At 58.9% G+C, this 25,262-nt stretch overlaps 1 protein-coding gene across 3 annotated transcripts; it reads left to right on the top strand.

Annotated features, from left to right (window-relative positions):
• Window positions 1-1,780: 1,780 nt before the first annotated feature.
• On the top strand, window positions 1,781-19,137 carry CBX7 (chromobox 7). Of its 3 annotated transcripts, none has more exons than XM_036299097.1 (6): window positions 1,781-2,088; window positions 4,331-4,374; window positions 10,563-10,628; window positions 14,470-14,536; window positions 16,865-17,216; window positions 17,585-19,137. In XM_036299097.1, the coding sequence occupies exons 1-6, from the start codon at window positions 2,020-2,022 to the stop codon at window positions 17,770-17,772; spliced, it is 786 nt and encodes a 261-aa protein (XP_036154990.1). In that variant the 5' UTR covers window positions 1,781-2,019; the 3' UTR covers window positions 17,773-19,137. The 3 variants fall into 3 exon arrangements, with proteins under 3 accessions (XP_036154990.1, XP_036154991.1, XP_036154989.1); XM_036299098.1 differs by having other exon boundaries at window positions 1,783-2,088; window positions 17,042-17,216; window positions 17,582-19,137; XM_036299096.1 differs by having other exon boundaries at window positions 1,784-2,088; window positions 17,582-19,137.
• Window positions 19,138-25,262: the final 6,125 nt, after the last annotated feature.

Genomic DNA, 25,262 nt, shown 5'->3' with positions numbered 1-25,262 from the left:
TTTGTTGAATTATAGTATATCTGTCATCTTTCTGGCCCATTGATTTTATATTTTTCTCTCCATCCTTGCTTACTTTAGGATTGATTGGGTTTTCTCATTCAATTTTTGCCCTCTCATAATTCGGATAAATATCATATACTGCAATTTCAATCTTTTAATGTTTACCCTGTAATGACAGTTGCATTATTAATTCATCAAAGTTTAAGTGTATTTGGTATCTATCTTCCCTTTCCTCTTGAAGAATAAGGAGCTCAGAACACTAACTCCAGTCGCCCTAGTTCTATGCCATTCTTTTGTGTAGTTGAGCTCTATTTCGATCCAGAAGACAAGGTTATTGTTTTGTATTTTCAATGTTCTCCATTCCCTGTTGCATTAGACCTCGGTCTGTGATCGGCTTCCTCCCGCCTGAAGTACCTCCGCTGAATGTCCTTCAAGGAGAATCTGCTAATGATAAAAATCTTAGTTTTTGTAAATGTTATTTCCCTTCGTTCTGGCGAGATATCTTCACTGGATATCTAGTTTTTGGAAGAAATTTTCACTGGGTATAAACTTCTAAGATGATGTTATCTTCCAATTCCTCTGCCTTCTGGCTTCCACTGCTTCTGATAAAAAGTCAAATATAAAGTTGTCATTTCTTTTTTTTCCCGTGCCCCAGGCAAGCAGCGTTTGGACGTGGTTCCGAGAGGAATGGGGAGTTGGGGAAGTTTTTAAGCGCTGGGCCGACCCAGCCCGCTGCGCCTTTTAGGAAACGCCCTCGGGCTTTGTGCGGACGCCGGTTGGAAGGACGCAGCCCGGTCGGAGGGATGCAGCTCGGAGAGGGTCGCTGCTGCGGTGCTGAGATGGACGAGGCAGAGGGTGTGGAGGGAGGAGGCCCCAGAGGCGGGACTGGGGAGGACTGCCCTGGGCGCTGGGAGCCACAGGGGCGCGGATGACTGCGGTTCCTCGCGAGGATGGATGGCGGTGCAAAGGGGAAACGTAAGGGTGGTGTGGATGGGTGGCTATAAGGAGTTTGTCCCGGACCTCAAGATCCATTCATGCCACCAAGAGCTGAACACCTAGTGTGTGCCGAGCGCCGTGGGGCCGCCAGGCAGCCAACCCCGTTCCGTGCGCACTTTCATCCGCCGCGGCCGCACCTGCCGCGAATTATTGCTTCGCCCGGGGCCCTCGAGACTGCACCCGGCACCCGGGTCTGACCCGACGCGTCTGCACTACCGCTACGGACCGACGGACAGACGGACGGATGGAACGATGTACGTGGAGGGGCCTGCTCTGCGGTGGCCGAACGGTGCGTCTCCGCAGCTTGGATCTAGGGAGACCGCGGTGCCGCGATGTCACGACAGGTGGGGAAACCTGGGCCGTGCCGCCCTTCCGCAGCGCGGAGTCCGCGGCCCCCTGCTCTTTAGTGGGAGAACCTGTGCCCGCTTCCTCATCTGCCCAACCCGGGCCGTTCCGCTTCCGGCCCATCAGAGTCCCCGGGAGGATTTTGGAAACGCATCTCGGCGTTAAGACCTCGCCCGGCTGGGAGCCGAGAAGAGCGCGCGCCGAGTTAAGTTCCGCGGGCTGGCGGCTGGGGCGCTGCGCGGACCCTGCCTCCCCGGCGGGCGGGGCGGGGCGGGGCCGGAGGTGAGGGCGGGGCTCCCGCGGGGCGGGGCCGGCGGAGAGGGCGGGGCTCCCGCGGGGCGGGGCCGGCGGAGAGGGCGGGGCTCCCGCGGGGCGGGGCCGGCGGAGAGGGAGGGGCGGGGCCTGCCGGGAGCGAGCCGCGCCCCCGCCCCGCCCACTCCCGCGCGCTCCTCCGCTCGCTCGCGCCGAGGAAAACGTTGCGCAGGTTCAAAAATGGAACGTCGTCGGCGTGAGGGAGCGCGAGGGGGTGTGCGCGCGTGCGCGTGCGCGTGCGCGCCCGGGCGAGGGTGACCGGGACCCCGCCGCCGGCCCGAGCATCGCGCGCCGCAGCCGCGGGCCCGCAGCTCCGCCCCCGGCCCGGCCCGGCCCGGCCCCGGGCCCGCTCGTCCGCCGCCCCGCATGGAGCTGTCAGCCATCGGCGAGCAGGTGTTCGCCGTGGAAAGCATCCGGAAGAAGCGCGTGCGGAAGGTGAGGCTGCCGGGGGGCGGCTCCCGGGACCCCAGTGGGGTCCCCTCGCGTTCCCAGCCCCGTCACCTCCCCGCTGGGGGCGTGGGGAGATGTGTGGTGGGCGGCCCAGGCGGCCCCGCGCGGCTGGGCCTGTCCCCCCAGCCGGTGCCTCAGTTTCCCCCGGCACCTGGGAGGGCGAGTGGAATAAAAGTTGTCGCCCCGGGATGCTGGGGGCCGCTGAGCCGCCGAACTGGAGACTGGGCTCAGACGTAGGGGTCCTGGACGCCATCCTTCCCCCACGCCCCGCTTCTGAACGTGGGGAGACTGAGGCCCAAGTCGAGGAACCGGCTTGCCTAGTGCGTTCGCGTGGGAACTGGGTCTCGAACACAGGACTCTGGACTCTTGGTACCAAGACCTTTGAAGTTGGAGGCGGGGCTCCGGGACAGCTCAGCCTCCGAAGTCGACCTGCTGGACTTGGACCTCCTCCGCTCCTCTCCGCTCCCACCTCCATCTCCTCCTCCGCCGGCGCACGCCCCTCCGGCTTCCCCGCCTCAACTTTCCGCCCCGCCCCGCCCCGCCGGGCCCGGCGCCGCCCACGGTGCGCGGCTCCGCCCCCTTCGCCGCCGAAACGCCCACCTGCCTTCGAGGACGGCCCGGCCGGCGCGGGTCCGTGCTCCCGGCTGCAGAGCGGGGTCGCCGCAGGCGGGAGCCGGGGTCGGAGTCGCCGGGGAAGCTCCCCTCCTGCGCTCACCACCGCCTTCTCCCCGCGCCTCTGTGCAGCCCCGAGGGACGCCCCCGGCCGGGCTGGGCGGGTTCAGAGGCCACCGCCCCGCTTTGACGGAGGCAGAAACCCAGGCCCAGGCCCAGGCCCAGGCCCGGGAGGTGAACGGATCAGAGTCACCGGGGAAGTCAGCGATGGAGGGAGAGCGAGGAGCCCAGGGCGGCTGGCGGCTGGCGGCCAGCCCCTCTTCTTTTGTGATAGAAAACTCAGTCTTGGCATCTTGGGCTCAAGGTCACGGTGGTCCATGAGCTTCTTTTCTTTTTTTAAAAATATATATTTTTATTGATTTCAGAGAGGAGGGGAGAGAGAGATAGAAACATCAGTGATGAGAGAGAATCATGGATCGGCTGCCTCCTGCACGCCCCCTACTGGGGATGGAGCCCACAACCAGGGCACGTGCCTTTGATGGAATCGAACCCGGGACCCTTTAGTCCACAAGCCGGTGCTCTATCCACTGAGCCAGACCGGCTGGGCCATGAGCTTCTTTTCTTCCCCATCTCTGATGGGGCTGAACACGGTCCTGAGGTTGGGCTGCCCTCCCCCTTCTCCCCTCCTCCAGTGTGTCCTCGATTTTAATTTATTCCCCAGAGCCCAGCTGGTCATGGAGTGTAGCCCAAGCAGCTGCAGTGGGTACCCTCTTCCAGGCCAGGCCGGAGGGGTAGTGCCAGCGTCATTCCTTCAGCCATTCATTCAGTACAGATTTACGGAGGATCTGTTATGTACCAGCCGCCATTCTAAGCTCCAGGGAGGGATCACTGAGCTGGCATCCTGGCAGAGGAGACGCACCGTGAATGAGGAAATAAACACAGATGCCCTCCAGCGGGCTCCATGCTGCACACCGTGAGGTGGGGGGGATGGCATTCGAAAGCATGGCCGGGCCAGGCCTCTTGGAAGAGGTGGCATCTTGGTCTCAAAGTTCCTGTGTGGACAGGAAACTTTTAAAGGCCCCTGTCAGCTCTGAGGAAGGGAGGGGTCTGCTCTGTTTTCTAACTCCTGGAGGAGTGACCATCGTGTCCGTAGGTGGAGGTTTTGTCAGCCTTCTCCGGGTCCTGCCGGGTCTTTTGAGAGACGCACTGGCCTGTCACCTCTGGTCAGAGGCAGCCTCTCGGAAGGGGCTGGTGGGATTGGACTGAGGAGTTTTCTGACCTGGAGAGTCTTCTGACCTAAAGATGGTCTTAGCACTCGGATTCTAGACACTGGGTCTTTGGTGACCCCATGTGGTCTCAGTTTCCCCATGTGTCACAGGAGCCCCAGAGGTGTCTGGGGCCGGATGCACTTCTGTGCTCTAGTAGGGAGGACATCTGGGGTGGTTGCGCAGCAGCCAGAGTTTGGGGGGTCTCTGGATTGGTGGGGGGTCTGGTGGGGGGTCTCTTGTATGTGTTGGGGGACATGTATCTGTAGAGGGGGTTAGGCCGTACTGTCCTGTGGGTGGTCATCGGCGCGGCTGTGCATCTCACTGTGTCTGCTTCTCTTTCTTCCTAGGGTAAAGTCGAGTATCTGGTGAAGTGGAAAGGATGGCCCCCAAAGTAAGGTCCTTTGTGTGTGTGTCTGCCTGCCTGCACCTCCCTCCCCCCGCCGGTGCCCTCTCTCCTGCCTGACTTTCAGCTCCAGCTGCTCTAGCTTGGCCAGCGGGCCTTGATGAGATCATCTTCTCTAGCTTTCAGTTGCCCCTCTGCCAGCTGAGGGGCTTGGAGCACATGAGGGTCAAGGCGGGCCCCAGTTGCCCTTCTCACCTCCCTCAGGTTAAGTTCCATATCTGGTTGGAGGCACCCCCCTCCCTCCCCCGCTTTCTGGCTTTTCTTGGCACCTGGGAGGTGAAGGCCCAGCATCTAGGGTTCAGAGATGCCTGCTGGAGGAGTGGAGGGGCTGGGCAGGGGTTTATGAGACTGGGTAAGACAAGGCTAGCCAGCGGCGCATGAGTCCTCAGTGACAGAACTAGGGACAGTCTGAGCCCACCTTGCCTTTGGACCGCTCTCTCCAATCTACAGAGCAGGTTCCCATTCAGTCTTGTGAGGCAGGTGGGGTAGTAATCTCTCTAAAAGATATAGAAACAGGCTCAGAGAAGGTAGGCAGCTTGCCTTGGATCACACAGCAAGTGAGGTCAGAGTTGAACTAGGCCATTTTCAGGTACCTCCTCTGTGCCTCCTCCATCTCAGAGTTGGGGGGCAGGGAGCTGGTCTAGGACCTCTCCCAGTCTCTCCACCTCTCATGCTGAGACCCAATTAGAACCTTCACACCAGCCAATCACCTCCCAGCAGGGAGTTATTTGAAGAGGGTGGGGAAGGAGGGAGTCGTGGGGCCTTCCCATTGGTCTGTAGGTGCCCCACCCCCCTGCCCTGCCAGTAGAAACTGGCTCCTGGAATCCCCCTCTACTCAGAGCTGCTGCTGTCTGTGCCAGGCACTTTCTGCAGTGCTGTGCTGAAAGGGGGTGGGGGGTGACGACTGACCTGTATTGGGTCGTGGAAGTGTCTGGGGGCATGGTGGAGAAGACAGCAGAGAGGACAATGGCCCATGCTGCCTCAGCATCCTTATGTGCAAAATGGGTTCAATAGTCAAGGCCCTGCCCCTGCCCCCACAGGCTTCTTTACCTTGTGGGGCATCCTGAAGATTCGAGTTGGTGGCTGGCCAAGCAGATAATGCATTTGTCCATTCCTCCTGTCCCTCCTGCCCCTTCCCAAACACCCCAGGACTGAAGGAGGGTCCCTTACTCTCTGGGCAGATGAGGCGTGGACTTCCAGCCTGGGTGCAGGACAGTAAGAGTGCGGGAGGACTAGACAAGGGTGCGGGGGCAGCAGGGGCATGGGCTCCCTGAGCACTGGCGCCCCTGGCTTCTGCGCCGGAAGGCATCCATGGGAGTGTGGTCCCAGCCCAGTAGCCTTCAAGGCACTGTTGGCTATTTTTCCTCCTCTAGACTCCATCTCTTGAAAGACTTCCTTCTTTAAACAGCGGCACTTATCCCACTTTTATTAATCCCAGTGAATATGTCTGCCCACCGGAGCTTCCATCAGCAGGAAGGACGCAGAGCTCTAGGAGCAGTCCCTCCCTGTTTCTGCTGGCGGAGCCCCAGCCCTGGGGCCCACTTGTTTCTTAACATGATGGGACCACTAGATGGGCTTCCATGACCTTTTATGACCCCCTCAAGGGGTTCTGGGAGCTCTGTTTGACCAGATGACAGGTGCACTTCTGGCTCCCCCACACTTTGGTCCTGGGTTCCTATCCACCTGTGAGCCCCAGGAATGTAGTTCCTAGAAAGGTCATAAGAAGAGAATTGCCAACTCCATGCAGCATGGTCCCCACTTCATGCCATTCACTGTGTCACCCACTTCACTTGGGGGAAACAGCTTCAGTCAGAGGGAGAAGCAGGAGCTCCTTTGTAACCATTTGGTCTTCCCTTTCCCCTCGCCAGGGGGTCTGGCTTGGACCCCAGCAGGTGGGGAGTGGGGAGTTGGGCAGGCTGCAACCTGCAGGCCTGGGAGCCTTGGCTAGGGCAGTGCCAGCCTCAGCGGGGAGGGGATCCAGATCCTCCCGCTCCTCACCCTGGCCAGGCAGGCCTATATTAACGACAGAAACGGCAGAATGCTCTCCCTGTGCCTGTTCAGCCACAGGCTTTGCCTGTTTTCTCTCCAAACGGCAAAAAAAATGACTGCCCTTCCTCCCCAGCAGGTGGGGCAGAGGAGCTGTCTTGCTAGTTATGGAAGGTACAGCAAATAGCACGGAAAAGGGCTGCGGTCACAGGGCAGAGGATGTTAAATCAGCTACAGGTGCTCTCAGCCCCGAAGAAACCCTCAGACATACTACTCTGATTGCAATCTGCCCAGGACTGCGGCCCTTCCTTCCGTTTTCACTAGTGAATGCTACCGCACCTTCTAGGGTGGACCGCCTCCATGGAGCTTTCCTAATGTTACTGTCAGTGGACACAGCAATAACCAGGCTGCTCAGCAGTCAGTCCCTAGTATGATCAGACATTGCCTATTGATTTATGGCAACCCATTTTACAGATGGGAAGGCAGAAATCCTCAGCAGAGGAGCCCTTGTCCAGGGCGTACAGCTGGGATGATCTGAGTGACGGGATGCCTGCCCCCAGGGCTTGCAGGTCTAGCCCCTTTGATACACAGTGGGCTCTGGCCAAGGTGACCCAGGGTGATGGCCTGATGGTCCACTCAGTGGGACGTGCTCAGGCTGTGGAGTCAGATTAGGCTGCCTTTGAACTCAGTTCTATATATTTAACAACTGTACGACCCAAGGCACAGCCCTCAGTCCCTCTGCATCCGTCGCGCTACTTGTAAAAAGGAGGCCCCGGCGCACAGAGCCCACCGCGGGCTGCCCCGGACGGCACACGGTTCCTAACGGTGTCGGAGGGACGCAGGAAGGGCGCTTCTCCCTCCTCCAGGACGGTTTGGAGCCCAGGATGCGGGCCTGGCAGCTTCTAGTGCTCTCTAGGCTTTCGAAATGGATTTAATGAATGCTTATTTGCTTTCATTATGTACCGTACTGAACGAAGTGCTGCACAGGCTAACACAGCTAATAGTCACATCAACCCTAGGGACTATTTTGGTAGCCCCCCTTCACGCAGAGGTAAAGCGACTTGAATCACTTGCTCAAAGCCACCCCTGCGGGCTGGCCACCAACCCCGCGGCTGCATCTCATTTGAGCCGCATTACTTTGGGGGCGAGGCGGGACCGGGCCTTGGTCAGTGGGGCGCCCCCCCCCCCAGCATAGCCGGAGTCTGCGCACACGGGGCTGGAGCAACTGCCGCTGCCTGTTTACCCAGCCGGCCCGGCAGCGGTCACGTGGCCGTGTTTACCTCCCAGCGGGCACGCGCCGTCCCCGCCCCCACCCCCCATTGGTTGGCCCGGTCATCCGGACGCGCCTCCTGCCTCCTGCGTGCGCGCGCGCGGCTCCGGTGCTGCGGAGAGAGGGCGGGCGGGGCCCAGTGGTCCCCCGCCTCCCACGGAGCGCCCCGTTCCCGCCCAGCTCGTACCCAGTTCCCCAGCCCGCCTACTGTCGCCTAGGTTGTGGACCAAGCCGCCTCCTGCCCTTGCGCCCGGCTGTTCCTGAGTCGGGTTTGCCTCTGGATCACCACTGAGGAGGGGCCCTGTGGCCTCCATTTTGGGGTGCCCCGGTGTTCGACAGATACTTGTGTAATCCACCTCCCCTTGCTCGCCCTTCTCACGGGGCAGGGCCAGGCCTCCTGCTGCCAGGTCTGACCCTGTGCTCTTGCCTCAGGTCCCACGGATGGATGCCCCAAGCTAATAACAGGCCCCCCTGAATCTACCAACCTTTTCCGTGCACCTATTGTGTGCCAGGCCCCCAGGTCAGACACTGAGGACTTGGTTAGTTAGGCAGTGCCCCTTTCCCAAGGACATCCCAGCTCAGTGCATGACATGTGAGGTACCTGAAGGTAGAGCGTGGCGGAGATTGAGCTGAGTTCCAACCACAGACTGCCCACTCGCTGTCACAGTGGCCTCGGCAAGATGCTACCCTCGGGCCCAGTGTCTTCATCTATAAAATGGGTCACCTACCTCTTCCGGGTGTTGAGAGGAATGGATGAGTCCCCGGCAGTAGTCTGCGCTCACTCCTTGCTGTTGATGGCTGTGGTGCTGCTAGTGATTCTAAGATGAGGAAACTGGGATCCAGAGAAAATTAGGGACTTGCCAGGAGCCTAACAACACTGCAGCAACGTGAACAAAACTGGGTGAGGAGGTGGGGAAGTGGGCAGGGCAGAGAGGACTAGAACAAGGCAGGGACATTTCAACAGCCAGAAAAAGAGGAGGCAGCCACAGCAGGAACACAAAACTCCCCCTATAACTAGTTTCAGCTGAGAAAACCCAACCTTGAGGAAATAAAACTATGAGCCTCTGGTTGGTCATAGTTTGGGTTTTACCAAAATATACATTTAACCAGTTTTAGTTTCACTTTCTTTTCTTTTTTTTTCTTTTTAGTTTCACATTTCTTCGGGGTGAAACTGCAGTGGCTTCTAGAGCCATTCCCAGAGCACCTGGTGGCTGGGCCTGGGCTGAGTGCTTGGGGAGGGGTTACATCTGCCCACCAGGGCGCCAGCTGCATTCAGTCATTATGGCAGGTGCCCAGGGCAACGAGGGGAGAGGGGATGAGAGGACCGTTCGTCCTGGGAGTGGCACAGCTGGGAGAGGGGCGACAAGAACCTGGCTCTTGAAGAATGAGTAGAGTCCTCTGGAGGGCTGTCCACGCGGACCGCATAGCGTGTACAAAGGAAGAGAGGCGACCGTGCCTGCTCAGGCTGAGCATGTGGCACTGGGTATGGCTATGTGGTCCTCAGGGCACGGCCCTTCGTTGCTGAGTTACGGGCCGGACGGGCGACACGAAGTAGCCGTGCAGCAGTGTCCGTGGAGAGAAGGAGCCGAGGAGCCTGTTCTCGGGCAGCTTGTTGTTTGTGTCCGGACTGGACACCTGTAGGTTTCACAGTCCCAGGACCGTGGAAGATGAAGTTTCGGCTTAGCTTGTGTGGAGGCCACAAGGCAGGGCCATGCCCAGCCTCCTTCTGCTTCGTAACCCTCCCCTGAGACCTGCTCCTCTCCCTTCTTACCCAGCGGAGCTGGTGCCGCCTCCGCCAGGATCACAGTCCAGCGCTTAGGTTTTGTCTGTGCATGTGCATGTACATGTGCACAGACACCCAAAGGCATAATTGTACGTTTGTGTGTATATTTATTTGTATGCATGCACATATGCACACATACATGTTTTAAAATTTTAATTTTTAGGCACTAGCATCTGTTTATAGTGAGTGGTACTGTTTTATCCAATTACAAAAGTCATATACAGTTAGTTTTTTAAAAAATTTAATAGATGAAAAAGTGAGCGGCTTAAAGGCAGATTCTAAGTAAATAACGGAGCAGTGGAACACGGGTGGCTGAGCTCAGGAAGTGCCGCGCCATCTCAGTCCAGGCCTGTCCCTGCAGGGAATACGCTCTGGTCCGGAGTGGAGGAGATCCCCTGGGGAAAATCCTAGTGGGTCCTAGCCCTATGACCGGTGCTAGACATTTACCAAATTCCTGCTGTGTGCCAGGCCCTGCCACCAGGCACTTCACAGCTGGCCTCGATGGCACAGATGTGCGCCCAGAAGGAAGGGAGCAGCTCAGCCTGACAGAGGCTGTGCTGGGTCTGGGGTTTGAGAAAGGAGTGGGGATAGCAGCAGTGATAAACACAGAGCACTTCCTGTGTGTCAGGCCCTGCTCTAAACACATAGACACTTGATGCTTTTTCCAGCACAGAGTCTTTCGCACATGGGGAAATCGAGGCACAAAGACCTTAGGGAAATCGTTCAAGGTTTTACAGCTTCCAAGGGCAGAGCTGGGATTTGAACCCAGGCAGCCTGTCTCAGAGCCCCTGCCCTTTATTACGGGCTCTTACCTCTTCTAGGAAGGGCCTGTGGGACGTACCGCCCTGCCCTCCCCTGAATTATATCCCATGAGCTGCTGAGGTGGACATAGGTCTCATCACACCTTTTGTAGGTAGTATGGTGAGTGCTCAGAATGAGGGGGTTCTGGTGTCATTGGAACCCCTAGGAGGCCCTGACCTCGCTTCACTGGCCTGGGACAGCTCTGAGGAGTAGGTGACAATTTTCTGGACCAGGAAGGGGCGAGGGCCTGCAGACAGTGGGCCCTGGCGGAGCAACTGTGGCTTCTGTGAATGCAGGGGAGCGGGGGGCAGCTCTGACCTGTCGTTTCTCTCCCAGGTACAGCACGTGGGAGCCAGAGGAGCACATCCTGGACCCCCGCCTGGTCATGGCCTATGAGGAGAAGTAAGGGGCTCCGCCTGCTCGGGCCGGGCGGTCCACAGGCCGCTCGGGGTTTCCTAGGCAGCCTGCTCGGCCTTGGCTCTGAGCAAGGCCCGGGCACGGGCGGGGGAGGGGTCCTGGCAGGGACACTCCCCTCGTGTCTGCAGCTGGGGGAGGGTGGTGGGCACCAGCTCCAGGGCACCGGGGGCCCTGGTTACCTTCCTGTTGCTGGGTGATGTTGGCCACTTCCCTCCCCTCCCCAGGCCTCGGTCTCTCTGCTGCCACGGGGCCACCCCAATAACTCCTGCTGCGGCTTCTCCATAAGGTAGGGGTTTCAGTCACCGTGATGAATGTGAAATGTGTCCTAGTGATGCCCTACGTGTGAGGAGCAGCAATATCAGTAATGCCCAGGCAGCCCTGGGGGAGAGACCAGAGACACGCACCCTGGAGGTCCCTTAGCAAGAGAGGACCACCTGATGAAACTCAGGGAAGGCCTGTGAGACGGCTGGTTCTGGTCCTCCCCACTCTGCCCCCTCCTAACTGAGTGGCCCTGGGCAAAGCCACCAGGGTCTCCATCTCCCACGTCTGCCAGCGCTCTGCTGAGATTCCAGGGTGGTTAGTGATTGGCAGCTCCTCCCATTCCCATGAGGGCTGCTCTCAGCGGGGAGCCTTGGACAGCAGGTCCTCTCTGCTGGTGTGGGGCCCTGTGAGCAGATCCAGCCATTCCCTCTGCTGTGAGGCCAGAGTTACTGAGCTCCTGCCAGCAGGCAGCCCGCAACCTGCAGCTTCTCCCTCACACTGACCTGTCAGTGCAGACTCTTTCCTGAAATCAGTCCCTCTGGTCACCTCCTGAGGCAGGGAGGAGGGTCATCTGACAGCTGGGGAAACTGAGGCCCTGAGGAGCTGTGGGACTTGTCCAGCAGCCCCCCAGCTGGGAAAGAGCCCGGCCCAGGCTCCTGACTGTACAGGGGAGGCCCTTCCTTCCCCCCTCGGGCCCCCTTCTCCCCTCTCCCCCCAGGACGTCTCCTGCTGCCGACTCGAAGGACCAGTTCTCACTGCTCCTGCCTTTAAAGATGAGGGTGACCTGTCCCACAGCTTCTTGCTGGTCCCCAGTGCTCGTGCGGCCTTGACCAAAGTGGTGTGGCCCTGGGAGAGAGTCGGGCAGCATCACAGGCCTGGGTTAGAGTCCTGGCACCTGGCTCTGCCACCCACCCGCTGTGAGGTGCCAGGCAAGGCCTTTCCCTCTGAGCTCAGCCTCCCCATCTGTGCGATGGGTATCAGGGGCCGACCTTTGGGGCTGCTTGGGAAGCAAAGGTGTGTGAAAGCCCTCTGCAGCCCGTGCGTGTGGGCTCACACGTGTGAGTATCTCCTGATGGTAATTAGGGGTCAGCCAGTCATTCTTTGGTTTCTTCAGCAAGTCTTGATTGAGATCACAGGATGTGCAGGCACTGTTCCAGCGCTGGGGTCCCAGCCAGGCACAGCAGCCACCAACGCCCCTGCCCCATGTGGCTCACATCCGTGTGGAGACACGCAATAAACAGTGCTCTAACATACGTGTACCGTATCAGAGGCTGACCCCTGCTGCAAAGATAGGGAGAGGGGTGCTGGTTCCTGGGGAGTGAGCCGGGGGTGTCTGAGCAGGACCTGAGCGAAGTGAGGGAGGGAGCCCGGTGGGTCCTTTAGAGAACACCCGGGTGAGGCACAGGGAGTGCAGAGGCCCTGGGGTGGGGGCCTGTGTGTGAGGAGCAGCCTGGAGCCAGTGTGGCTCTGAGTGTGGCGCCCGGAGTGGGTGAGCTGGAGGCTGTGGGGTGAGGGAGGGTGGGGACAGTGTGGGAGGCAGGGGCATCTGAAGGAGGGGGTGGCACAGCTCAGGGAGGGCAGCGTGAGTCCTGGTAGATGGCTGGCGTGCTGCTTTGAGTCAGAAGTCGATAGTTCAGGACAAACTCGGAGACTTCTGCAGGCCCACTGTGTGACACTCTCACTCCTTCTCTCAGTCTTGGTGAAAAGGAAGTAAAAGGCAGTGAGGCCCATTTAACACGTGCTTTGCAGGGTTTTAATGAGACCCAGGGGGCCAGTGAGGGGGTTTCACTGGGGGACCTGCACACCAGGGGCCACTGAGAGGGCACTGGGCTTGCTGGGGCCCTGACTCCTTGGCCGTCTCAGCTCTTTAGCCCTGGACACAAATGGTCAGAGCGTCTGACAGATACCAGGCTCTGAGTTGGTAAGGTTGGACAGAATGCAGGCCCCTGCCTCACCCTCTCACCTGCACTCCCTGCAGTTTGAAGACAAGAAAGGGGGAGGGGCTGCATATTAGGAGCCAGAATCATATGGCCTGGGCTCCAGGCCTGTCCTGCTGATCCTGCCTGGGACCCTAGGCCTGACCTCCCCGGTTTGGAACCAGAGCTTAGCATTTTCACCAGTGGCGGGAGGTGTAACAATGTATGTTACTTAACCTCTCCGTGAGGGTAGTAATAGTACCTCCCTCGTAGGATGGTGTGAGGGTTAAAGCTTTAGAGCAGTGACTTGTCCAGTGTCCAGTATGTGATCATCATAATCAATAAGTCATGTAAATGTAATTGACATGCTGTTATTTTCCCCTGAGGCCCTTCTCTTTCCGCCTCTGCTTCCCCCCCTTCCTCTCTCTCCTTTTTCTCCCCTTTCTCTTCTTCCTCTTTATTACTTTAGCCTCCTACTTTCCGTTTTCATAAATACCAGGGACATCTCTCACTCCTCTTGAGAGCCTAGTGATGAGCTGAGAAGGGAGCCTCTCGCTCCAGACAAGGACCCTGAGGCCAGAGAAGTGACCAGCACAGCCTCCTGTGGGTCAGTGCAGAGCTGGGCCTGGAGGGGGCGCCTGGCCCCCAGCACTGGGCTCTGAGAGAAGCTTGTCAGCGTGAAGGCTGGGAGGGCTGTCCTGGTGAGCTGCCGGGAGCGGAGCGTGTCACAGCGCCCTGTGCTGCTCCCAAAGGCTGCTTCTAGGTCCCCAGCGCCATGGGAGGGAGGGCTCCACCACACATGGCCCCTGCTGTCACCAGGTCTCACTCTCTGGAGTTTGATTCACAACATCTCAGAATGTTTCTCAGGGCGAACTCCTGCCCTCACATTCTACGACCACGTGGCCTCTTCGGCCCGTTCACACTTTCTGAGTGTGAAGGAAGTGAAATGGGCAGAAGGAAGTGACTGGGTTTTCCCACCACTCGGGCCCTGTCGGCAGCTCTGTGGTGACTCTGGTGTGTGTTGTGTGTGGCTTTGTTTGCAGCCTCACGTGTGCCTGTGTTTTGCACTTGGGATTTGAAAAGGCCCCCAGCCGTCGGTCATCTCCTAGGGACTCAGCACAGGCTAGTTTCTCTCCCCTTCCCCGGATCAGACAGTAAGAGAGTTGGGCGCTGTTCTCCCCACCAGTCACGCAGATCCCAGATGGGGGCGCAAAGGTGGGAGGGATCCTTCCCGTTCTCGTCAGTGCCCTGGGGCACTCAGGCAGCCTTAATTGACAGGTTCTGCACGACTCTCCAGAGTGGAAACTAGAACTGTACTCTTTGGGGGGAGGTTGCTCCCAGTAGCATGGGGAGCAGAGCTCTGGCGTGACCTGGGCCCAGTCAAGAGCCACACGCTTTCGGAGATTCCACCCGTGGCTGTGCTGCTGCCTGGGCAGCTGGGAAGACCGAGGCTTCGGGAGTTCAACATGTGGCCCCGTTGTCGTGGCCTAAAGAGAGCAACAGGGAGGAGGCCCTGTCCTGGCACTGGGGGGTGGTCTGTGAAGGATGCCCCTCCCCCATAGACTGTGGAGGGCAGGGTGGAGGACCCCTACTTTCCCTTAAATGTCACCAGTGTTTCCTTTTCTTCCTCCATCTGCTCTGCACCCCAGGGAGGAGAGAGACCGAGCGTCGGGGTATAGGAAGAGAGGTCCGAAACCCAAGCGGCTTCTGCTGCAGGTAACCGGCCGGCGTTGGTGCCCACCCACCGGTCCCCGTGCTCCCCCGCCATTGCCCAGCTAGTTGAGCTGAACCGCTCCCCCTCCTCAGCCCGCCCAGGGTGCTGTGAGTGGGAGGCACTGGGGGGGTAGGGCCCATGGGAGTAGGGGGGGAAGTCGGAATGTGGGGCTGGTGCTGCAGGAAGTGGGAGGATGCTGGGGGGAGGAGAGTGGATGGATGGCTCATGGGCTCCTAGGACTTTAGAAGCTTAGAACTTTGTAAGCGAGCTTTTCTGATATGCAGAATCCCTACAACACAAAATTATAATATTTGAGGTCCTGAGAGACAAAACTTTAGAACTGAGGAAGCATGAGAGCCTGGCATTTTAGAATTCCAGCAAAGGCGCCTCGGCATCCTGGACCCACCGTCGGGGAAAGTCCTAGAAAGGTGTCACCCTTTCCGGTCCCTGCCGCAGGTGGGTCTAGACGCTGTGGCATCTGGTGCCCAGGTCTTGGGGGCACTGTGCTGACCTCCCTGCTTTGCACTGAAAGGAAGGTGGAGTCTGAGTAACGCAGTTTTGTGGTTTGAGGCCATCATGCTAGGTGATCGGCGTCTCAGAGCCCGAGTTTTCTCCTGTGAAAGCGGAATGGTGGGACACCGCTCTCCTTCACTTACAGCCCATCCAGGGACTCGGAACCAAAAATAAGTCTTCTTGGTCCGCGTGCAGGTGCGTCAGGTCCAGCCGCCTGTCCGCTCTTGATTGTAGACCCCCCGAGGCTTTTGCAGACAGATGGCCTCCCTCACGCAACGGGCGTGTTCCCTGGGCTCCGCATCACTGGGTCCCAGGAAGGACAGGGACGCCTGTCAGACGTCTCCGTGCTCAGCTCTGCGCTCAGTGCCCTTCACAGGGGACACACACCTCCAGGGAAGGGGTATTATCATCTGTGTCTGTGTAACGATCCCCCCTAACTAAGCGGCTTGAAGCAGCAAACACTGTGATTCCCATAGTCTCCGTGGTCAGGAGTCCAGGACTGCATTCGCTAGTTCTTCAGTGATTCTAGTTGGGGTGCAGCCATGATGTCGGCCAGGGAGCTGCTTCCGAAGTGCTCCTCACAGCAGCGCTCACGGGCGTGTCAGATGTTGCAGGGCCTGTTCTTACCCTGTGGACCTCCCAGAGGGCTGCTGAGGGCCTCACGGTGGGCCACTGGCTTCCCCCAGAGTGGGCGATCCAAGCAAGAGGGAGGAAGGAGCACAGTGTCTTTAACGACCTCGCCTTGGCAGTCCCACCGCACTGTTCAGCGCCCCCCCCCCCCCCCCCCCCCCGCGAGGGGACTCATGGGTGTGCGGTCCTGGGGCGGGTATGTTGGGGCCGTCTTGGAGGCTGGCTACTACAGCTGAAGCTTGGGGAGGCCGGTAGTCTACCCAGGGTCAGAGCTGTAAAGCCCAGATCTGACTGCTGCTCCTGGGTCCCTGATAGCAGTGCTCTCCTGGTGAGGCGGAGAAGGACAAAGATGAGTCCACCTGGCAGAATTGTGGGAGGGTTTACTGGGCTTGTGGTGGCCTGCAAGCCAGGGTGAAGGGTTTTGATAAAGGTACATACAGGATAAGCCCTCCTTGCATGGCAGTATTTTCCCAATGCCCTCCCAATTCTGCCGTCCTCCCATCACCAAGACAACCTGCACCCCACACCCCCAGAATGAGCATTAGCAGGTAGGACTAGAACGGAGCCTGCACCTGTGCTCTTTGCTCCCACCTGGAGGTGTCTGGCCATGGGTCCCATCTGATGGCCTCGCTCTCTTCCGGGAGCTCTTTCCTCTGGTGAAAGGTGGCAGTAGAAGGTACTACCCCAGAGTTATCTAGGCCCTCCCAACATTTTAGCACAAGGATCTTTCCTGGACTTGTGTAAGTTACCCCAAAGCAATAAGACAAGTCCCCAAATGGCAAAACACCAGCCGTGAGAAGTGGAGGAACCTTCCTTTCAGCCCATTTTGACAAGAATGAGGCAGGGTGTCAACAGAGGCCTAGGCCTGCATACTCACTCTGCTTCCTGAACCCAGATGGATTTCTCGTGCCTCCTGTGCATCCTCCGCTGTGTACCCCAGACCTGTGCCTGTGGCCTCCGACCCTGAGCCCCTCACAGCCCCCAGGGAGATGAGGCTGCCCTGTGGGGCTATAGGGCTGGGACTGGCTAAGGACGGCTCTCTAGGCTGGGTTGGGGTGGGGTGATGGCTGCCTCTGGGCCATGAAACATGGGGAAGGGCACTCCGGCGGGAGGAACAGTATGAGCAAAGGCGCGGCAGTGGGTGGGAGGGCTGGGCTGACCCGCCGTGCCCTGGCTTGCCCCCGCAGCGGCTGTACAGCATGGACCTGCGGAGCTCCCACAAGGCCCAGGGCAAGGAGAAGCTCTGCTTCTCCCTGACGTGCCCACTCGGCAGCGGGAGCCCCGAGGGGGTGGTCAAGGCGGGGGCGCCTGAGCTGGTGGACAAGGGCCCCTTGGTGCCCACCCTGCCCTTCCCGCTCCGAAAGCCCCGAAAGGCCCACAAGTACCTGCGGCTCTCACGCAAGAAGTTCCCGCCCCGCGGGCCCAACCTGGAGAGTCACAGCCATCCACGGGAGCTCTTCCTGCAGGAGGCACCGGCACCGGACGTCCTGCAGGCAGCCAGCGAGTGGGAGCCTGCTGAGCAGCCCCCCGAAGAGGAGGGTAAGGTGCCCAGGCCCAGAGACCCTCGGGGCTGGAACCATCCCTTGAGTCATCAGGTCCAGTTGGCCTAATGCCCGGAGCGGGCATGGGGTACTCTGGAGGCCACACAGCCTGCAAGGACCCGGGCACCCAGCCCAGGGCTTCCTGTGGTGCTGCCCAGGATGAGTTCTGGTCCTGCCGGGAAAGAAAGGTCATGACCTCCTCCCATGTGTCCAGCCCTGCGCTGGCCTGGCCTGGCTGGAGGCTCAGAGGACAGCCTGTTGCGGGGGGTGGGGAGTAGTCCGCATGCTGCCACCCGTTCCCACCTTCCCGCCCTGTTGTCAGCGCTGTCCTCCATCTGTCCGTCTGTCTTTCTCCCATGGCAGTAGCAGATGCAGACCTGGCCGAGGGACCCCCTCCCTGGACACCCGCGCTCCCCACAAGTGAAGTGACAGTGACAGACATCACCGCCAACTCCGTCACCGTCACCTTCCGCGAGGCCCAGGCCGCTGAGGGCTTCTTCCGAGACCGAGGCCGAGACCGAGGCCGAGACCGAGGCCGCAGCGGGAAGTTCTGAGTCCCCGTTTTTACTTCTTAGACTGTTTTCTTTTGGGCTTGGGGTGGGGACTTCCAGAGGGGAGGAGGGGTCTAGGGAGGGTAATTATTTTATTTAAAAATACGAAATAGGAGGGGGAAGATCCCAACACTCTCCCACCATCCTCCCCTTGCTCTGTGGGGGATGTTTACAGAGAGGCCTCCGGGTCTGTTTCTGGCAGGGGTGGGTACCTGGCACTGCTCTGTCAGTTTGGGTACCATCTCCAGAGCAGAATGGGGACAGGGCCACCCCTGCACACCTCCATCACCCTTCTCCCCAGACACAGAGCTGGCCCTGGGAACCAACCGCAGGAGTCCAGCCTCCCCCTCACGGCGCCCAGCCCTGAGGCTGATTTTGCCTTTGCCTCTCTGGCAGAAAGGGGTCTGTATTTTTATCTTTGCACTCCAGCTTGCGGTGGGATGGCGGCTCCTTTGCCCAGAGGGAGGGTCAGAGAGAAGGGCCAAAGGAAGGGGTAGAGATGGCTGCAGTGTCCTGAGTCCGTACCCTTCAGAGAGCCTCTACTTTCCCTGGGGCAGCTGCCAGCTGAGGCCTCCTGCTGAGAGCTTCCCCAGTCCCACCCTGCCCTCCTGCCCCGTGAGTGTGTTCATGTAACTGCAGACGTGTGCGATGGGTCCTGCAAATCTCCTGTTTAGAAACCTTATCAGGTGAATGTGAGGTGATCACAGCACAAAAGAGCTTGTCACGGGCACCACACACTCACCCCACCTGGCATAGCCCATCACGTGACCAGATCTGGCCCTACTCCGCTCTTTGTTTGCTGGAAGCTGTCGGCAGGGGTCTGGCATGGCAGATGTCCTCTGCTGCTCTGGGCAGACGTGTGTGGCTTCGCCCGGCAGGCATGGGAGCGTCTGCAGGTGGGCCTGCGCTTCCTCCTGGGGGCTCTGTTCTCTCTGACTCAGGTGACCTTTCAGCCCTTCCCACTCCCCTCTTCTGCCCTCCCCTCAGCTCAGCCAATGGTGGGTGTGGGTGGTCAGGGAGGGAGGGAGTCCCACCACCTTCTCAGGGCAGCCTTAACTCCCTCCATCCCTCCTCCTTGCATCCTGTGCCCCCTCTGCACCCCACATGCCGAAGCTGGGCTGGCCTGTGTTCTGTGGTGGGGCCTCTGCCGTGTCTTCCTGCAGTCAGGGTGCGGGGGGAGGGGGGGGCGGGAGGGAGGAGGGGCAGGCTGTGCACAAGCCCAGGCCGCCTCCAGCACAGGCTGTGTCTGCCAGCGGGAGGGCACTCGCTTTCTAGTTTGCACCAATGTGCCCTGTGGACTGGTAACTCCCCTGGCAGTGAGGAGTGGCTTCCGCCCCATCCCAGCCCTGTAGGCAGAAAAGGCCACAAGGCGGGGGTGGGGGTGGTGGTGGGGGGGGGACAGGCGGGAAGTGCAGGAGGGCAAGTACAAGCCTGGCCCTCCACCCTCCGCCATTCTGCCTGCCCTCCAGGGCCGCCCTCCCGCTGTGTCCTGAGGCAGGATAGGGCTATTCCTTCCCCAAGCCCCCCTCCCCAGTTCCCAAACCAAAGACACCGCGCCCCATTTCTGTGTTGGGTGCCCTGTTGGCAAGATTCTCAAATCCCTGATCTCTCTGCCCTTCTTCCTTATTTCTTCACTGTCCAGGGTCAATTCAGTGCTTCCATTGGGGACAGTCCCCTCTGGGGGTGACTTGATTCACCCCAGCCTGGGGAGTTGAATCTAGAGGTTTAAGTGGGGGTGAGTCAGGGGAAGGAGGGGCAGCTGTGCCCCTGGGAGGGAAAGGCAGCTGGAGTTGGGACCTTCCCAGGACAGAGGCTCCCAGCCCAGGCGAGGCGTGGAGGGGGGTGGGCTGGGAGGTCTCTAGTGGAATGCTGTTTGCTCATGGCTTTGGGACAGGCTGGCAGCTTCTAGTATAAGTCATACTCATTCCCCAGGGGACACAGGACCTCGTCCTGGCTCATGGGCCCTCCCAGAGAGTGTGTTAGGTCCGCACCACCAGGAGCCAGGCCAAGAGACAGAGTTTAAGAATGTTTACGTTCTCGCCACGGGCTGAGCCCCGTATGCCCGCGTCAGCGAGGGAGTGTTTGTGTTCCCTTATACAGGCCGGGGTCAGGGCTGCTGCCTGAGCAGGATGTCCTTGGAAGACAGCCGGGTGTCTGGGGAGGGGGCACGTGTCCACCAGACAGAGGGAGCGCCGGAGTCGGCGGGGAGTGGATCTTATTTTGCTTCTGCAGGTGCAGGCTGTTTGCTTCAAGCTATGGGAAAACACTGTAACAACATCTCAGAAAACATGGCCAAGGAGGGGCCGGGCAGTGCGTCCCGATAAGCTGTGTGTGTAGAATTTGCAGAATCGGGGTGTGGGGGCCTGTTGTGGAATGAGGCAGCAGCAACCAAACCCTTCTTGCCTCTGACTCAGCTCTTTCTGGCCCACGGGTGTCCTGTGTCTCAGAGAGGGCTGACCCTGCAGAGCCTGTTCCCTGAGGGCTGTGGCCTGTTAGGACCCCGCCCCCAGCACATAGACCTCAATGAGGGGTTGGGTGTGGCCTCCTCCCAGCCCTGAGTGTCCCCGCCTCCCACCTCGCCTCCCTTCCACACTGAAGGCCAGTACTCCAGGGAGTGGATGCTTCGAAAGATTGGACCTCCTGCCTCCCTTGGTCCACCCCCACCCATTTGTACTCTCCCCCCGCCCCCCCTCGTGGGATCGGGCAAGGCCACTCCTCATGCAGCAGCCGAGCCCATGATCATCACCCCATAGAGCCCGTTGCCAATGTCCCCTCCTCCCCTGCTGGGGAAGACGCTATGCTTCCGCGTAGCTTCGCTTTAGAAGTGGCCAGCCTGGCCTCCAGGTCTCAGCACAAGAACGCTTCCTTTGCACAGAATGAGCAGTGAGCTTTGTTCAGACGAAATGAATGTATTGGGAGGGGCTGGCACGAACCGTCCCCAGCACCTGCCTCGTGTGAGTGGGTGCGTGCTGGGGGAGCCGGAGTGGATGCAGAGCTCGGGTTTATTTTTGTACTGATATTGGTAACAGACTGTATAGCATCTATTTATTTAGATGATTTATCTGGTAAATGAGGCAAAAACTATTAAAAACACATTAAAGATGATTTTTAAAAAGGTGATTGGGCATTTGCTTCCTCCTTTGATGGTGTCACAGCTATGCCGGGGAGAGCTCCGCCCTCAGGGCCCAGCCTGGGGTTTAGGTCGCGGGTCTGCCCGGGCTGAGCATGAGCACGGACAGGTCCATTTTCTGTGGCTCCAGATGCAGAGTGAAGAGGAGGACGGTGATGGGTGGGGAGTGGTTGGGAACTGGAAATGAGTGCAGATGGGTGCGTGCCCACCTTTGTGGTCAGGGTTCAAAGGAGGGGTGGGCGAGGTGGGTTTGCCAAGGGTGTGCTTCTGTTGCCTCTCAGTTCGTGGCAGGTGGGTGGGTGGGGGGGCAGCGGCTGGCCTTGCTGGCAGCTCCTAGGTAACTCCCTGTAGAGAGTGGGGACTGAGCGTGCCTTGGCCTTAGCTTTGAGCATTGGCCCTAATTTTGGATCCTCAAGAAAAGTCCCGTGGGCCCCCTGGTACAAAAGCCCGCCCTGCCCCTCAGGCATGTTTCCTGGGCACAGCCTTCTGCGCGGGCACGACTGCGTGGTTAGGGTGGCCGCTGGCCGGAGGCAGTCCTCTCGTCCTCGGCTCTTGTCTCCTTGTAGGAGGAATTTGAACAGGAGACAGCACGCAGCAGCCACAGCAGGTGCAAGTTTACTTGCAGGAAAGGAATGAACTCACACACAGTCTTAGCAGAACACAGCCAATGTAGGTGCCCCACTGAGGTGGGGGTTTGGGGGACTTATACCCCCAGGCTGGAGTGTCCCTCAGCAAGTCTCCCCTCCCTCATTTCTCAAAAACATATACGTCTCCAAGCGATAGGCTCCTTCGCCCCGGTGAGATGCACTCCTCTCCTCACAGACGGGTCTGTCGCCTTCATTCTCTCATTTTGTTTGTCTTGTCTCACACGTATCCCCTCCAAGCCCCAACGCCCTACCCAGCTCTAACAGGTGGAGACGAGGACTTAGGTTATAGTTAGTAACACCAGGTGCGTGGCCAGGAGGTCCTGAGCCAGGAATGTGAACCGTGTCTCCTACAGCGGCCCCCATACCCACGTTTTACTTTCCATGGTTCAGTTACCCACAGTCAACCATGGTCCGAGAATAGTAAATAGAAACTTTCTGAGATAAACAATTCATCTCTGCTGGTGTGGCGCAGGGGCTGAGCCTCACCCATGAACCAAGAGGTCGCCGGTTCGATTCCCAGTCAGGGCACATGCCCAGGTTTCTGGCTTGATCCCCAGCAGGGGTCATGCAGGAGGCAGCCAATCGATGTTTCTATCTCTGTCTCCCTTCCCTTCCTCTCTCTCAAATCAATCAAAAAATATTTTTAAAGAGAGAAATAAACAATTCATATGTTTGAAACTGCCTTTCTGAGTTGTGTGATGATGTCTGGTCTTCCCTGTGTGCCATGGCCAGAACAGGATCACCCCTTGGTCCAGTGCTTCTGCCCTGTGCATGCAGGCAGCCACCCTCCCCCACACGAGAGTCACCTGGCTGTCTCCGTGACGTCCAGGACTAGGACACAGGCCCTGGTGGGATGTGACCCCAGCAAGCCCAGTGCCCTCTCAGTGCCCCCTGGTGTGCAGGACCCCCCACCCCCCAGTGGAGCCCCCTCCACAGCCTCCTGAGTCTCATTAAAACCCTGCAAAGCACGTGTTAAATGGGCCTCACTGCCTTTTACTTCCTTTTCACCAAGACTGAGAGAAGGAGTGAGAGTGTCACACAGTGGGCCTGCAGAAGTCTCCGAGTTTGTCCTGAACTATTGACTTCTGACTCAAAGCAGCACGCCAGCCATCTACCAGGACTCACGCTACCCTCCCTGAGCTGTGCCATCCCCTCCTTCAGATGCCCCTGCCTCCCACACTGTCCCCACCCTCCCTCACCCCACAGCCTCCAGCTCACCCACTCTGGTCGCCACACTCAGAGCCACACTGGCTCCAGGCTGCTCCTCACACACAGGCCCCCACCCCAGGGCCTCTGCACTCCCTGTGCCTCACCCGGGTGTTCTCTAAAGGACCCACCGGGCTCCCTCCCTCACTTCACTCAGGTCCTGCTCAGACACCCCCGGCTCACTCCCCAGGAACCAGCACCCCTCTCCCTATCTTTGCAGCAGGGATCAGCCTCTAATATGGTACACATATGTTAGAGCACTGTTTATTGCGTGTCTCCACACGGATGTGAGCCACATGGGGCAGGGACGTTTGTGGCTGCTGTGCCTGGCTGGGACCCCAGCGCTGGAACAGTGCCTGCACATCCTGTGATCTCAATCAAGACCTGCTGAAGAAACCAAAGAATGACTGGCTGACCCCTAATTACCATCAGGAGATACTCACACGTGTGAGCCCACACGCACGGGCTGCAGAGGGCTTTCACACACTTTTGCTTCCCAAGCAGCCCCAAAGGTCGGGCCTTTATACCCATGGCACAGATGGGGAGGCTGAGCTCAGAGGGAAAGGCCTTGCCTGGCACCTCACAGCTGGTGGGTGGCAGATCCAGCTGCCAGGACTCTAACCCAGGCCTGTGATGCTGCCTGACTCTCTCCCAGGGCCACACCACTTTGGTCAAGGCCGCACGAGCACTGGGGACCAGAAAGAAGCTGTGGGACAGGTCACCCTCATCTTTAAAGGCAGGAGCAGTGAGAACTGGTCCTTCGAGTCGGCAGCAGGAGATGTCCTTGGGGGAGAGGGGAGAAGGGGGCCCGAGGGGGGAAGGAAGGGCCTCCCCTGTACAGTCAGGAGCCTGGGCCGGGCTCTTTCCCAGCTGGGGGGCTGCTGGACAAGTCCCAGGGCTCCTCAGGGCCTCAGTTTCCCCAGCTGTCAGATGACCCTCCTCCCTGCCTCAGGAGGTGACCAGAGGGACTGATTTCAGGAGAGAGTCTGCACTGACAGGTCAGTGTTAGGGAGAAGCTGCAGGATGCGGGCTGCCTGCTGGCAGGAGCTCAGTAACTCTGGCCTCACAGCAGAGGGAATGGCTGGATGCTGCTCACAGGGCCCCACACCAGCAGAGAGCACATGTTGTCCAAGGCTCCCCGCTGAGAGCAGCCCTCATGGGAATGGGAGGAGCTGCCAATCACTAACCACCCTGGAATCTCAGCAGAGCGCTGGCAGACGTGGGAGATGGAGACCCTGGTGGCTTTGCCCAGGGCCACTCAGGAGGGGGTAGAGTGGGGAGCACCAGAACCAGCCACCCTGGCTCCAAAGCCACCCACCAGACCCAGCCTTTTTCTTAAAAATATATTACTAGAAACCTGGTGCACAGATTCGTGAACTAGTGGGGTCCTTTGGCCTGGCCTGGGCCCTCTTGCAATCCGGGAGGCATGCTGGCTGGGGAGGTACCAACGAGGTGTCCAGGGCATGTCCAGCTATCTCACCCAGTCCCCAATTGGCAGGACCACACCAGCAAGGTAACCTACTGGTTGGGTGTATTCCCCCTGGTGGTTAGTGTGTGTCATAGCAATTGGTCAAACGGTCGAATGGTCAGACACTTAGCATATTAGGCTTTTATATATATAGATTGATTTCAGAGAGGAAGGGAGAGGGAGAGAGGGAGATAGAAATATCAGTGATGAGAGAGAATCATTGATTGGCTGCCTCCTGCACACCCCACACTGGGGATTGAGCCCGCAACCCGGGCATGTGCCCCTACTGGGAATCGAACTCTCACCTTCTGGTTCACAGGTTGATGCTCAACCACCAATCCATGCCGGCCAGGCCCTAACCTTAACAAATTACCACACACCGGGTGCTCTTAGCAGCAGAAAGCTATCCTCTCACAGCTCTGGAGGACAGAGGTCTGAGACCAAGGTGTCTGCAGGCTGTGCTTTCTCTGAAGGTTGCTGTGTCTGCTACAGCTGGGCCTGTCCCCCCTGGTGTTGCCCTAAGTCCTGGACTTGTAGAACCTCCCTCCAACCTGTCCTCACATGGCTACCCCCTGAGAGTCCGTGTCGCCTCTTCTTACAGGACACCAATCAGATTAGAATAGCCCCCCCCCCCCACCCCACACACACTTCATATGGCCTCACCTTAAATGACTCCATCTGCGAGGACCCTATGGCCAAATAGGGGCGCATTCTGAGGCTCTGAGCAGGACGTGATGTGGAGGGGATACTCTCCAATCCAGCACATGCATGCTTCCCATTTACTGCTGAAAATCTCACATGTGTGGTAGAGACGACGCATGTCCCAGTGTTAATGCTCCTGTTTCAGCATGTATAGCCCCTGATGCTTACCCAGTTACCCAGCATGAAGGCTCCATTTCCTGAACTCCTTTGCTGCCAGGTGTGGCTGGGTGACAGTCCTGGCCAGGAGATGTGGAAATAAACTCCATATGGCAGCTTGTGGGACCTTCCTCAGCAGCGGCTAGCTTGGTCACCTGCCCCTTTCTCCCCCTCTTCCCCCAGC

The sequence above is a fragment of the Myotis myotis genome, unplaced genomic scaffold (genome assembly GCF_014108235.1).
Source record: "Myotis myotis isolate mMyoMyo1 unplaced genomic scaffold, mMyoMyo1.p scaffold_m19_p_3, whole genome shotgun sequence".
NCBI lineage: Eukaryota > Metazoa > Chordata > Mammalia > Chiroptera > Vespertilionidae > Myotis > Myotis myotis.
Note: the sequence above shows the minus strand (reverse complement) of the source record. Positions and strands in the feature narration are given on the sequence as shown.